The sequence below is a fragment of the Pelodiscus sinensis genome, chromosome 2 (assembly GCF_052426305.1).
Source record: "Pelodiscus sinensis isolate ZL-2025 chromosome 2, ASM5242630v1, whole genome shotgun sequence".
Classification (NCBI taxonomy): domain Eukaryota; kingdom Metazoa; phylum Chordata; order Testudines; family Trionychidae; genus Pelodiscus; species Pelodiscus sinensis.
Window position 1 is genome coordinate 63,123,582 of NC_143053.1, and position 15,020 is coordinate 63,138,601.

At 39.6% G+C, this 15,020-nt stretch overlaps 1 protein-coding gene across 1 annotated transcript in view; it reads right to left on the reverse strand.

Annotated features, from left to right (window-relative positions):
- CLVS1 (clavesin 1) overlaps positions 1 to 15,020 on the reverse strand; it is a 120,839-nt gene that overhangs the window by 76,875 nt on the left and 28,944 nt on the right. The window contains exon 3 of the mRNA XM_006113635.5: positions 6,812 to 6,986. Coding sequence (XP_006113697.2) covers positions 6,812 to 6,986 — 175 coding nt within the window. The remainder of the gene's footprint in view (positions 1 to 6,811; positions 6,987 to 15,020) is intronic.

Genomic DNA, 15,020 nt, shown 5'->3' on the forward strand with positions numbered 1-15,020 from the left:
GTCCATCTATACATACCCCTTCTGGACTGGTCAATATGCCTAGGATTGCTCTTTCTCTTGTACTCAGAAAGCAATGACTGCAGTTCAATAGCTGCAGCCTTTAGAAATGCTGGTCAGGGAAAAGGAAATTTTGTACCTCTCCTTGCACATAGTGCACATCCACTGCAGCAGCTACTCCCTCCCTCCCCCAATTTTCTCATGAGACCATGGTCTATAAATATGGCTTTGCAGCAGAGAACACTACAAATATGTCACTCTACAAAAGGGATTGTGGTGACTGTTTTCCACAGTTCTCTGTATTTCTTGAAATTTTTTTAATTATCCAAGAATATATCATTTAAAGAAATGTCGTTATAAGTAAACCCTGATGAACTAATCTCTGTTTAATTAAAATTACAAGTCAGTGTTGCCCAAAACTTCAGGGATAATTAACAGACCAATGTCACAGACCTAGAAATATGACTTCACAGCAGGAGCAAGCAGAAAGAGAAAGTCTGTGAAGGGGAAAAGCTGTTCACATAGAAATGCTAAAAACAAACAGAAATAAAACCCCAGCAAGTTATTGGCATAGTAAATTGTTTTGATATAAATATAATCTTTTCCCACTTTGTCTCTGTATGACTATTTTTCTGTAAGATCTATCCTTTCCTCAGACATCAGTGAAAGATACTGAAATAGAAAATGGAAAACTCTAGAAAGAAATAAGGCATCTATTAAGACATATAAGCAACTATTTCCTCATGATGAAAGGATGGACCTCATTAATCAGAGCCTTGCTTAGAACACATTTGTCCTTGCCCATTTGATGTATAATTGAAAGTGCCACACTGTCCACATAGTTATTAGCATTAGAACAACCCATGTTTAAGCTGGAGATACTAGTTCTGTTTTAGGTCATTAAATAGGGTAATTGAGAAAAAGGAGAGCTGCCAATGAACCAATGAACTCATTGGTGCGATCTTACACGCAGAGACATTCAGACCTCATAAAAAATGTGAATTTGAGGAAAATGCGTCTTCAGGCCAAACTTGATATTTAACTAGCATTTATACATCTGTATATCTTTATAAATAAGACATGACATGCATGACATCTCTATATGAATAATTTCATTACTATCAAGCGTATTAGGTACACCACTAGTGGAGGGAGTGTTGGGTTAATTAACAAGTGTACTGAATAACATCAATTCTCATTAGTGTAGTTGCATTGCAAGAATAGATTGAGTAAAATGGGGAAGGATTAGTTGCAAAGACGAGCATCTATCTTTCACCAGGTTGGAGAATGTGATTCACCTTATAGGCAGCAAGAAACATTATTACGTAGATTAATATTATTCAGTCAATGGATGTTTATTTTTCAATAATCTGATATTTCAAAGAAAGCGGGGCCCAAAGCAGTGAGTTTGGATCCAGTTCAGTTTTCCTAAGATTAAGAGAAATTATGGGGCTGTGCCCTCTGCTCGCTGTGCTTGCCAACCCCCCTCTCTCTTTTCCCCCCAGTAGCTGGGAAGAGCCAGGCCCAGGCGTGGCAGCCCTGGCCAATTCCAGCTCTCTTCCCCCTTCCCGTGCCATCAGGCCAGGCCATCCCCCACTTCCCCCTGTTCCCTGCTGCTGGGCAGAGCAGAGGCTGTGCCGCTGCCAGCTCCAGTTCTCCTGCCCCCCACCTACCAGGGTATTGGGCCAGGCTGAGGCTGTGACAGCCCTGGCTCTTCCCCCTCCCCCCAGCCTTGGCAGCCCCAACTCTTCCCTGCCTGCAACCGCCAGGAAGTGGGAGGGACTGAGGCCTTACCAGGACTGGCTTTCTCCCCCAGCTGCTGTGGGGGGAAGAGGGTGAGGCCAGGCCAGACCCGGCCCCACCCACTTCCCCGCCTCCCCGGCCTTGCCAGGAATGGCTCTCTCCTTTGGCTGCCGGGGTGGGCTGGGCTGAAGCCCCAGGATGGCACGCCTGACTGAAGGCCATGCGGCTCCCACTCCCCCCTCTGAACATGGAGTGGGAGTGGAGTGGCTCACAGCTCCCTGGAGCATGGGGCAGGGAGGAGGCCACATGGCTGAGGGTGGAGGGAGGGGCTGTGGGACTCAGAGTAATACATGACTTCACTGTCATCCTGCAGGAAAGGTTTATTTTTAGAGAGCGAGAGAGAGATTATTCAGATAAGAAGTTTAGTTCGGCCAAATATAAAATTAAGAGGAGAATCTGCAAAATTTGTATCTGAAACTCCCCTAAAGATTAGGAACTGGATTCAATTCCATATGTAGTCATAAAATAGTGAACTAATTCTATCCCCGTTGTAACTCCATCCACTTCACTGGCCTGATGTAGGGATGTGTTTGGCCCAATATCGTTCCATTAAAAAAAAAAAAAAGGAATGGGTATAGTCTGTTAACCTGCCTGGTTGGATATCTGCATGTGGAGAGAATTTACAAAGCACTAAAGCCATTTAAATATTTGGCAAACATGCTAAACCTTAACAGTAGAACCTCCCTGAGACCTTTCATTCAGATCAGAAAAAAGGCCTACATTTTTAAAGGTGAGAGTAATTGACAGCTGAACAATCTGAGGTTCAAGATCGATTCTCCATCACTAATAGTTTTAAAATTAAGTTTGGTTGTTTTTCTAAAAGCTGTGCTCCGGGAATTATTTTGGGGAAGTTCTATGGCCTGTATTATACAGGCCAGACTAGATGATCACTATGGCTCCTTGTGGCCTGGGAATCTGTATATTCAAGAGCTCCCCAAAGTTCAAGCAACACACTCATGCTGAAGTTCTGTGTACTTTGCTCTCCAATATGGGTCTTGCTTATATTTCAAAAATATCTGAAATAATTAAAATGGGTATTAGGATATTGACAACTGTATTAAAAAGAAAAACATACTGAAACTCTAAACAATGACCACTGTCATAGAGGAAAATCAGTCACTTGAAAAGGCTGTGTTTTATGTAAGAACATTTGATTTCAAATCTCCACAATGGTTTTGTAATTAGTATGTGAGTTAAAGAAGTTCCTGATTATTCTGATGTCTGGTGAATGGCCTGTATTGGTTGACGTCAGACTGGTAGATTACATTTTAACAAAAAATGGGAAGGTGGGATGAACAGAATGGCTGTTTGGAAGTTATGATGTGCCATGACCTTCAAGAAGCAGGAAGGTGGTGTTTTCCAACTTCTGCAATCCAAATTCAGGAGTTTTCAATTCCCATTACAAAATTGTCCAGAAGTCTGCACAGCACATCAACACATTCCCCTCGTTTTGTTTATTCCACAAGTTATTTTTATTTCCACATATGTTTATTGCAATCCCCTGTGTGTTCTTTTCAAATACAATTTTTAAGAAATCATCCTCCACTAAGATCGGCAGCCTGTAGATAAACAAAATCCTTCAACATTACAGGGATTTATTAGAAAATAATGCAGTCTCAGAACCTGTAATAAAAAGCACTAGATTAAAGCACTAGACTATGACTCAAACAATCTGGGTTCAATCCTATGTAATTTTCAGCAAATCACTTAATCTCTCTTTGCTTTAATTTGCCATCTGTAAAATTGTGGTTAATACTGATTCCCTGTGGCACAGAAGGTGTTGTGATGATAGCTACATAAATACTTGGAAGAGAGCTGCTAAGTGGTAACCATGTAAGTACCTAAACCATTCATGAAAACACCTGATTTCTTTCTAATATTTTAAAATATTTGCAGGAATATAATTTTACAGGCCTTTTCTATTAACATGCTTACCAACCTGTTTCTAAGAGTTATGTTCATTCTGAATAGTAATAGAGATGCAGCCGTGTTAGTCTGGTGTAGCTGAAACAAAAGACAGAACTATGTAGCACTTTAAAGACTAATAAGATGGTTTATTAGGTGATGAGCTTACATGTGCCAGACCCACTTCCTCAGATCAATATGTGGAAGAAAATCGGCACAACCATATATACCAAAGTGATACAATTTTTAAAAAAAAAGTGAACACGTGAAATTGACACATCAAATTTTAGTACAGAGTGGGGGTGAGGAGGGAAGGTAAATTTCCGTGAGGTAGTGACATAGGGGAGATAATAGGGGAAGTTTCTGTGAGGAAGTTTTCCCTATTATCACCCCTATGTCACTACCTCACAGAAACTTACCTTCCTCCTCACCCCCACTCTGTTCTAAGATTTGATTAGTCAATTTCACATGCGTTCACTTTTTTTTTTATTGTATCACTTTGGTATATATGGTTGTGCCGATTTTCTTCCACATATTGATCTGAGGAAGTGGATCTGGCCCATGAAAGTTTATCACCTAATAAACCATCTTGTTAGTCTTTAAAGTGCTACATAGTTTTGTCTTGTGTTCATTCTGTTTAGGAACAGAAACAAACAAGGTGACCTACGGGACTGTACTGGGGCATTCTGGCCCTTTAAGACAGGTTCTGGTTCCAGCACTAGCCTGTTGCTGGTTTCTACTCAGAACAAAGACATTCTGGAGGGAAGAGGTTGCAATTTCCAAAGCACATGAAAATTGTAGGCCTCTCAGCAGCGCATGCTGGGAAAGTGTCCCTAGCCTTTGTTTGTCAGAGGCTGGAAATGGATGACAGGAGAGGGATTACATGATGATTACCTGTTCTGTTAACTCCCTCTGGGGCATCTGGCATTGGCCACTGTCAGAAGACAGGATACTGGGTTTAGAGGCACCTTTGGTCTGACCCAGTATGGCCATTCTTATAAGGACAGCTCTCTTTTATGAATTTGAGGGAGACTGGGGGGTGAGTTAAATCTGTACTCTCCATGATAAGACAGGCTGAGAGAGTAGAATGTGGCTTAATTTTCCAAGAGAGAGAGGGTAGGGGTTGGAACATTGATTGGGTCTTTCCAATCAATGTCCTGGGAGAAGCTTTAGGAAGAAGCCTATGAAAAGACCTGAGAGGATACCTAAGAAGTCTGTAGATTCAGCTTAATATATTCCCACAGGAAGGAGTTAATATGGACTTTATTACAAAACTGTCAAGTAGATAGAACCAAAGATTTCTTGACGTATTCAACTAGGGGCATTAGGCTAGTGAGCCAGACTGAGCCAAAGGATTTTGTGAATTCATGAAGTCCAACATTTCACACTGAGGCAGGACCTAGACCAAGGGTGGGCAACAGGTGGCTAGCAGGCAGGATCCAGCCCGCCAGGCTTGGGGCCGTCTCCTCAGCACCATTATTAAAAAACAGCTACTTTTTCTATGCAGTCTGGGCAGGGAGAAGAAAACAAAATCCCTCAGCTCCCATTGGCTAGTTTCCAGCCAGTAGGAAATGAGAAATTTTGCTGAAGGCAGGGGGAGCGAATGAAGCCTCCCTCATTTCCCCCTCCTCCCCTCTCTCCCTGTGCTGGAGCAGAGCCTCACGGAGCAGCCCGCCCAACACACAGGCAGGGAGGCTCAGGTCTCTGCAGAGCTGTTGGCTAGGAGCCATGTAGGTTAAGCACCACCTAGCCAGAACCTGCCTCTGGCACCTTAGTCCCTCTTTCCCCCCAACTATGTGCTCCAGGCCATCACCCAAACCCTCTGTATCCCCTCTCCCCACCTCCTCTAGGTCACAATGTCCTCCCAGACCCTGCACTCCTTCCTATACGCCTCCCTCAGGCCAGAATCCTTTCCTGCACAAATACCCCTCCATGACTCTGCACCCCATTCCTCTGCCCCCAGATCATAACTCCCTTCTTCACCCAAACCCTATCTCAAAACCCACACTCCCTCCAGCACCCCAGTCCTCTATCCCATGCTCCATTCTACACCCCACCTGCCATCCTAGACCCCACTCCCCATCTACAGAAGTGTGGCCCTTGACCACTTGTCAAAATTTTAGAGTACCTCCCCCCCCTTAAAATTATTGCCCACCCCTGAGCTACACCATCTGTGAAAAATGTTTATTCAAACTCTCCTTAAAACCCTCCAATGGCAGTAATTCAACAACTTCCCTTTTCCATAGTGTTAACTACTGTTATAGTAAAAAAACCAACAAACCAACCAACCAACCAACCAAACCAAACCCCCTGAATATCTAACCTTGCTACAAATTGCAGATTTCTTCTTGCCCTACCTTCAGTGGACTTGGAGAACAATTGATCACAATCCTCTTTATAACTGTTCTTTTAAAGTATGCAGTGGCCCCATTTTATACAAATCTGTTTTTCATCTGGCTAACTAGGCCACATTATAAAGTTTTACCTTGTTTCTATTTGTTTACCAGTGTCAGATGCACATATTTCCCCTGAACTGGACCAAAACGTAATTTAATGTCTCGTGTATTATTATGTTTGGAGGGCTTCTGCAGAAAATTAGGAACGTCTGAATGCCAGAACATTGATTCCCATCGAAGTCTTCCCTCTCTCTTCTCCATTACCCCCAACCCAAATATACAGTATTTGAGAATAGGATTCAGCTGTATATTTTCATCTCCTGATACACAACTACTCCCCCTTTCCTTTACCATCCTGTAAAGACACATTTACCCTGCACATGTACAGCATGCTTCATATAAAGCAGATGTTGCTGGATTTTAATCTCTAGGAACTCTGATGGCTTAAATCTCAAATCTCTAAACATTATTCTTAATTGCTATCGTAAGTACTGTAATACATGCCTCAGGCAAGAGTGATTTAGTATTCAAATGAAAGCAATAGATAATCAAAAATAAATGTCTGAAATTTGGTCTAGGCTACAACTGATTTTAGTCAAATGATTTTTTGATTGATTTTTCTCACCCTTGCTAACTGAGAAATATTATCCTGACTGTAATGACAAAACCCAGTTAACTGAGTGCGTGCATGCATCCCACATTTTGCATACCTGTAACCCTTCAATGGCCAGTTTGAGGATGGATGGTGTTAGCTTGGAGGCTTGCTTGAAGGAAAAATTGCTCCAGTCAATAATTAAAACAAAGCCATTTATCTGAAGCTCTTGATCTTCAATGAGAACTTCCAAGGACAACAGGATAGCCCGTAGAATATCTGTGAAGCTGTTCCTAAGGCCAAAGCAGATATAAAGGGTTATAATTATCTTCAGACCACAGGAAATGCAGATATGCCATGCCAGGGATTTTTCATGTACAGGGAAACAGCTAATTTTCTTTAGAAAAGACAGATATTTTAAAAGTATCACTAAGGTATTTGGATTTGAAAACATATATTCTATTTCTTAATTGGATAACTTCTGTTCGCTGATGGATAAAATGGATCCTGAATTAAATCTCTTGCAATTTTGTGGCATCTTTTACAATAGATTTTAGCTCAACTATATTTTAAAAATGTTTATCTATTGTAACTGAATCAGCTTTTGGCTATCACTCTGCATTAACTATGACAACTCGCAAGCCACAGAGCTAATGAAACAGAGATGCACCGGGCAGATTTTCCTGTGCTTCACAAAATTCAAGTGTTCTTTCATTAATTTTTTGTTTGTCTGTACCTTCTTTAGAAAAAATGAATCTGATAAAAACAAGAAACTGACTGTGAAATCCCACACACCCTGATAAATCAAAGATCTACGATCAGATCTTCAAGGCAATCTGCATTCTTGCTGGAAGAAAATTTTGAAAGACCTATAGTCATATGCTTGGAAACAGACGCATAGTCTATAATTTAGGAAGTACCAGGAATAAACTATCTGAGAGTTCATCCCCTAGTATATATCCTTTCCTAGCCAGCATTGTCCTGGTCATATATTGGCATGCTCCGAAATATAGACACAGTACAGTAACACCAGAGTACAGATACCAGTGTTAAGATCTTTGAGTAAGGAAGACCCATTAGAATTTCAACACCATTTCTGGAATAAGAAGCAGTAATTTTTAAAGAGACAGAGAAGAACCCTGAGTTATAAACCTGACAAATTAACTATCAGATGCGTAAGTAGTACATAAAGCTAGGTTTAACTTTATGAAAAGAATGTGCTTGAGCTAGCCATCCTTTTGAATGCCTACATTCCACCAAGAGTCTGCATCATAAGGAGGACAACCAGAAACAGGCAGGCGAGTCTGTATAAGAATTACACAGTTATAAATCAAAGAGAATCTTTGAGGAGGGAAAGCTTCACTTTTTGCCCATAGTTTACATGATCAAGCATAAAATGGAAAATAACTGTAACAGATCAAAAATGGAACTCTGTATTAATTAGCAGTAGGCTGTTTGCAGGGGCTCTGTCATCTCAGGAAGAATAAACAGAGACAGAGAAAGGAACACTGCATTTTTCTTACCATGAAATTCTAGGTGGGGAAAATTTCTTTGGCAAACAATGAACATGAATGTCTCAAGAATATAGCTTAGTCTTGATAGAAATGATTACATAATATACTGGCACAATAGCCTTTGTTATCTTTGCATTGTATTTTTAAATTTCTAAGTGCTCTACTCATATGGAAAGACGGCTGCCATTTTGTTTGCAAAGCTGATATTGCCTGTGGCAGGAGAGAAAGACAGTGTGCTCTCTCATGGAAATTCTAGTTCTGATCTCTTTTACTGTATTCTTTAGTCTCTGAGTCATTTTCTCGCCACCATCACTCCAGCCTTCATCATCTTAAACCTGAAAAAAGTCTTTACCAGATTGGGCCAGTTGACATCACCATGTCTACTAGCATTGGTTGAATTCCAAACGTCATGAAGAATGTAGGATTCCATTCTCCTCCCCTTCTTCCCATGTATCCTTTTCTTTCCTCATCTCATTTCTTCTCTATCTTAGTCCCCTCCTTTTTTTCCATCTGTCTGATAAGAGTCTTGCCCAGGTGGCCAAGACTGTATATTTTGCAACACTGCGGTAGGCCTGTGATCAGAAAAAGGCAGCTAAAAGCAAAGCTCTTAAACAGGTGGTACAAGTTTGTCAGATCCAGAGTGATTGACAAGACAGAGTGGTACTTGTGTTTTTCCAGCAGTGATGTAGCAGCCCAGAGTCAGCACCGACCACAGAAGCAGCATTTTTTGTCTTTGATGTTTTTTTCTTTGCCCTTTGTGTGTGCTTGTCTTGTTCTGTCTTCTTGGGAATGGGGACTGGATTTAACAATGGCAACGGGGACAGCTCCAGCCCATCAGTGCTAATGTCTCTTTTCTCCACAAAGGACAGTTATTACCATCTTTAATGCCCTCTAAGGGTGTGTCTAGACTACAGGGATTTTTCAAAAAAAGTGGCCTTTTTAAAAAAAAATCTTTACTTGCATCTAGACTGCCGTCGTGTTCTGTCGGCAGTAAAGCAAAAGAACACAGCGGTTTTGTTGACAACGGAAAACTTTGTTTTACGAGGAATAATGCCTTTTTTCGAAAGTGCTCTTTCGTAAAAAGGTGCTAGGTACTGTAATGCAAACTGTGCTTTTTCAAAAGAGAGCATTCAGACTGCCTGGGTGCTCTCTCTCGAAAAAGCAGCTTGCTTTTTCAAAAGTACTGGTTGTAGTCTAGACGCTCTTTTTCGAAAGTATCTTTTGAAAAAGCCTCTTTCAAAAGAGGCTTGTAGTCTAGACTTAGCCGAGACTAGCAGACAAGAAAGTTTTTCCTTCTAAAAGCTCTCTTTAAAGGGAAAGAGAGCAAGAGAAGTTGTTTAAAATAAAACCATACTTAATACTTTACATTTCAAATTAACTTAATTTGAAACTGTTTAATGGTCAGCCAGTGACTCAGTAATGTTAACGCCTACCTTTGGCCCATATATTCCATCTAAATTAATACAGCACTACTCAGCAGGATTTAATCAATAAACACTGCAAACAACCATGGGCTTCCAATAAAGGAAAAGTAATTTCTCGTTCAGACTCTGTGCCCTGAATTCACACCCCATGGGCATTCTTGTCACAAAATGGGAGCACTGCTTTAGCAGTGGTCATGACTTCATAAATACTAGTAGCAGCTTTCTAAGAGGGGCACTGGTGTGGAAAATGTAATCACATTATAGTCATACCTCCTTACACGGCATTGTCTCTTTTGGAGCTGTCCTGGGTTGTTGTAGGTATCCAAACAGAAAAGGGGGGATTACAGGCACCTTGCACAATCATTTCATAGACTCATAGACTTCATAGACTTTAAGGTCAGAAGGGACCATTATGATCATCTAGTCTGACCCCCTGCACAGTGCAGGCCACAGAATCTCACCCACCCCTCCCAGAATAATCCTCTCATCTATATCTCAGATATTGAAGCCTTCAAATACTTTGAAGACCCCAAGATGCAGAGAATCCTCTAGCTGTGATCTGTACCCCATGCTACAGAGGAAGGCGAAAAACCTCCAGGGCCTCTTCCAATCTACCCTGGAGGAAAATTCCTTCCCGACCCCAAATATGGCGATCAGCTAAACCCTGAGCATGTGGGCAAGACTCATCAGCCAGACACCCAAAAAGTTCTCTAGTAATTCCTATCATCCCTCCATTGACCTATTTCGCACTGATAATGAATGGTCAATTAGTTACCAAGATCATGTTATCTCATCAAACCATCCCCTTCATAAACCCATCTGGATTCCAGCTGGATTCTCTGCTAATGGCAGCTCTGTTCCCTAGGTTATGTCAGGGGAAAATGGAATAATCCTGAGCTGAATTTAATTCCACATATTCCATTTTAAAAATCTTTTAATGCTCGTCATTATAAGAAGCAACAAATAGGGCTTTACAGTGTGAAGAAATGGATTGGTCTCCTAGTTCTGGCCAGGAGAGGTTCCCTTACAGAACATTCATTGTGATGAGTAGTACTGTACCCACGAAAGTTCCTAATACTGTCTATTTTTGTTAGTCTTTAATGTGCTACAGGACTACTCATTGTTTTTAAAGTTACTGACTGACATGGCTACTCCTCTGAGATATTTCATAGTGATGTTCCTGGTGTTGCTATCTTTGACACTTTAAAAGATATGGGGTGGAGTAATTTTAAGCATGGATGGGAATTGCTTGCACAAACTATGTATATGTTTTATTTAATTTCTAGATCATACTGAAATGTTTGTTATGATTAGGCCCACATTTTATGGGTGTATACACTTAGGTACAGACATCTAAATGTAGGCACCTAACTAAATAGCCAGATTAACAGAGCTACTGATCACTTACAGTTCCCATTAACTCTAATAAAAATTACATGTGCAAGAGTTGGACATCTGATTTTGTCACTGTGGGAGTATTAACTAATTTAGCATTTTCCTGCATACCCTGTCTACAAATTTGCATATTGTGGAACACGGCACACATAAAACGGAATGCTAATGCTGTTTCTTTTATTGGATGAGGTACAGCTAAGCATGTACACTGATCCTCCAGGTGGATTCTTTGCAAGCATGCAAAGTCAATGAATGCAGAATCTCTATGGAAATCATGCCAAATACTGTTTGAGGTTGAAGCCTTCATCTTTCTAATCTTGTGGCTTTCATATGAAGCACTCAGCTGTTTCACTGATTTGCATTCAAATGATATTCCATGCATTAACTCATAATAATTTTCTGGGACTCTACAGCTTTAGTTACTTTGCTTAATTTTCCATTTGTTCCCAGTTTGACACACTTACAAAAAGTGATATAAATTGCTGTTTCAAGACAGGAAATTACAATACCACTATGTGGCCTCACCATGGAGTCTACTTCAGCCTGCCATTAATGAGTTACTAAAGATATGCACATGTCACTTAACAACAAAAGCAGGCAGGAAATAAACAGTTTGTTTGAGACCATAAAATATTTTTTCAAGTCAAACAAGTATCCTTAAAAAATAGAGAGTTAGTCCAATGGAAGTTAGTAGTAAGGAACAATGGCACAGTAGAAAAATGAGAAGGATTTGGCTAAGGAATTTTGAAAACAGATTAGTTAAATTTATAACAAGTTAATAAAAATACTTAGTTATAACAGAAGTAAATCATCTGTGAGAAAATTAATTGTCGCAGTGGATTTTCAGGTACAAAGGGAACAATTAATAGGGATAAAGACATTACAGAAAAGCTAGATGATTTATTTGCATCAGTCATCAATACCAAAGATGTTGAGGAAATACCTATAATATTCAGATAATTAAGACTAGGAGATTAAGATGGATTAAGATGAGGAGATTAAGGTGCCCAGAAAGAGATGTGAAAGAAATAGATATATTTCCAAGAAATGGCATCGCCCAAGCTGTCTGAAGTCTCTCTAGCCAACCTGCAAAGCATACTCAGATTTAACCATGTGAATAGAACTGCTGACTTGTGTAAAAGTCAGCATATGCTTAAGTGCTTTGCTGCATCATTGCTGTTAAGGATGAAACGCTACAACTGCTAACAGAAATATACAAATTTTCATTCAAATCTGCAGCTATTCCACAGAATTGAAGGATAGAAAATGCTACAGATATCAGGCCACTGAACTTTAGTTTAGCACCATATGGACTTATATGGGATAATGGGGATGACAACTTCTATAAAGGAAAAGTTTATTTCCTTACAGCATTAGAATATATACTCCATCTGAACAAAATAGTGGTTAAAATAGAATCAGATTAAATGTATTGGAACTTCTGATAAGGATTTACATTGTTCCTCATAATGTGTTATTGAAGAGACTAGTATGGAATAAAAATAAAGTTTTGTCATAGATTAGAAACCAGCTAACAGAACAAACAACAATTAAAACCGACAATGAATACAAGTGATCTATTTTCATATTGGGAAAGGCTGACAGTACACTAACAAAAGGATTCCTACTAGGACTGTGGATGTGTAATACTTTTCCTTAAAAAAAGTGAAAAAGAAGCTGAAGAACCATGTGGCAAATTTTGCCACTTCTCCAAAATGATTAAGAGTAATCAAATCTAAAGAATCTATCAAGGGAACTTCAAAGGGACCCAAGAACATGAGGTGAATGACCCATACAATAGTAGGTGAACTTTAGGCCATGGTAGGCCAAGTCTTCACTATGGGGAAGATTGATACTGCCGCAATCAATCTTCCAGAGTTTGATTTATTGGTTTTAGTAAAGACCCACTAAATCTAACCCAGAGGGTGCCCGCATCGGCACTGGTATTCCTGTTCCTGTTGGCCTCCTGCAGAAACTCAAATTAAGGTACGTCAACTCCAGCCATGTAATTAGCATAGCTAGAGTTGTATATTTTAATTTAATCTTCCGCTTTAGAGTAGACCTGATGTTAATGTTGACAACAAAAAGTCTGGTAGCACTTTAAAAACTAACAAAATATGTAGATGGTATCATGAGCTTTCATGGGCACAGCCCACTTCTTCAGATGACCAGAGTTTTGGATGTCCAGAACCAAAAAAGTTCTGGACATCCAATACTCCGGTCATATGAAGAAGTGAGCTGTACCCATGAAAGCATATGATACCATCTACATATTTTGTTATTCTTTAAAGTGCTACTAGACTATTTGTTGTTGTTTAAGTTTTTGCTGATACAGACTAACTTGGCTACCCCTCTGAAGCTATTAATGTTGATGTATGCAAACTCATGAAGGCAGCACTATTTTGATCAACTCAGGCACAGGGTTGGGCTGTTCAGGAAAGTGTCCTGGCAACCATTGTACACTTCATTTATAAAGCTCCTGTGATCAACTGATGAAAAATGTGATGCAAAAGCCAAGCATTATTAGTTATTATGGTTTTATTATGCAGTCCCCTTTGCTATACATGGCATATCCATGATGGGGGCCCAATCTCCTTGGATTTATTTATTAGAAAAGGCTTGGTTGTTTGTGCAAAACGTTAAATTTAGTATACCTTTATCAGTAACCTCTGCTAAATGCGTGACCAGCAGGGATTAGTATTCTCATCCCTCTATTTTGTTTGTTTGCATCTTTGACCCCAAACCTGAAAATTGTGGACTGATGCAGTCTTGCAATGCCTCATTGACATAGATTGAGCTCTGCAGTCAGTTTATACATTGTAACTGCAGGACCAGGGCCCTCAAATATAAGCTCTTTGGAGACAGAAGATGTCTGTTCCCTGTGTTTGAACCACACTTAGTCCATACTGATTGGAACCATTGAGGACTATGGTAATATAAGTAACAATTCATGGTAATAATTGTGAACTGTTCTCTAGAAATATGTTTCACTATTTGATCTTCAAAATGTGATGGTTGGTTGTGATTGGTCATCATTTTCCTGTTCAAAAGCTTTCCATAAGGAAGCAAGAAAAAAACACATTGGGTGTGTCTAGACTATAGGGTTTTTTCGAAAAAAGTAGCTTTTTTCGAAAAAATTTCACCTGCGTCTAGACTGCAACTGCGTTCTTTCGAAAATAAATCAAAAGAACGCAGCAGTTTTTTCGATCATGATAAACCTCATTTTACGAGGAATGATGCCTTTTTTCTAAAGTACTTTCTCGAAAAAAGGCGCTACTGAATGCAAACTGTGCTTTTTCGAAAGAGAATGTTTAGAGTCTTTCAAAAAAGTGATTTTTGAAAAATCGGCTTGTAGTCTAGGCCCTCTTTTTTGAAAGAGGCTTTTTCAAAAGTATCTTTGAAAAAAGCCTCTTTTGAAAGAGGCTTGCAGTCTAGATGATTGTGATTTAGATGATGAATCACTGTCCAGAAATAATGAATACTCAAATAGAAGACTTCACAGCCAACTCATACACAGAAAATAGTTTGTCCAAACTATCCAGCAAAATTATGAATTACATATATACTCACAGATATTGCTCCATTTGTCACTGACTCACAAACAGAGGAAAAGGGCTAAATTCACAACCAAGATTATTCACATAAAATATATTAACCAGCCTTCCTTATTTCCTTCATGGAATCACCAAATTAACTTAGTCATTTTCTCTCATCTCCTGAAAAATAGGAGCAATTTAGTAGAACACTCAAAACAGAGTTATCTTTCTGCAATATACGGTTTTCATGAGGATCATTTCGTCCATCAGAGGAAATCAGAATTTGCTCTTATCTCTACAGAATCAGAACTGGAACGAGCATTAAATTAGTTGATGTTAACTCCAATCTATTCTTCTCTAACATCCACTTTGGTTAGATAAGGCTGTTATTTTACATTATCTCCAGACAGGAATCTCTAATGGTTTTGTTACTGGAATTCAATTAATTTTTCAGTTCA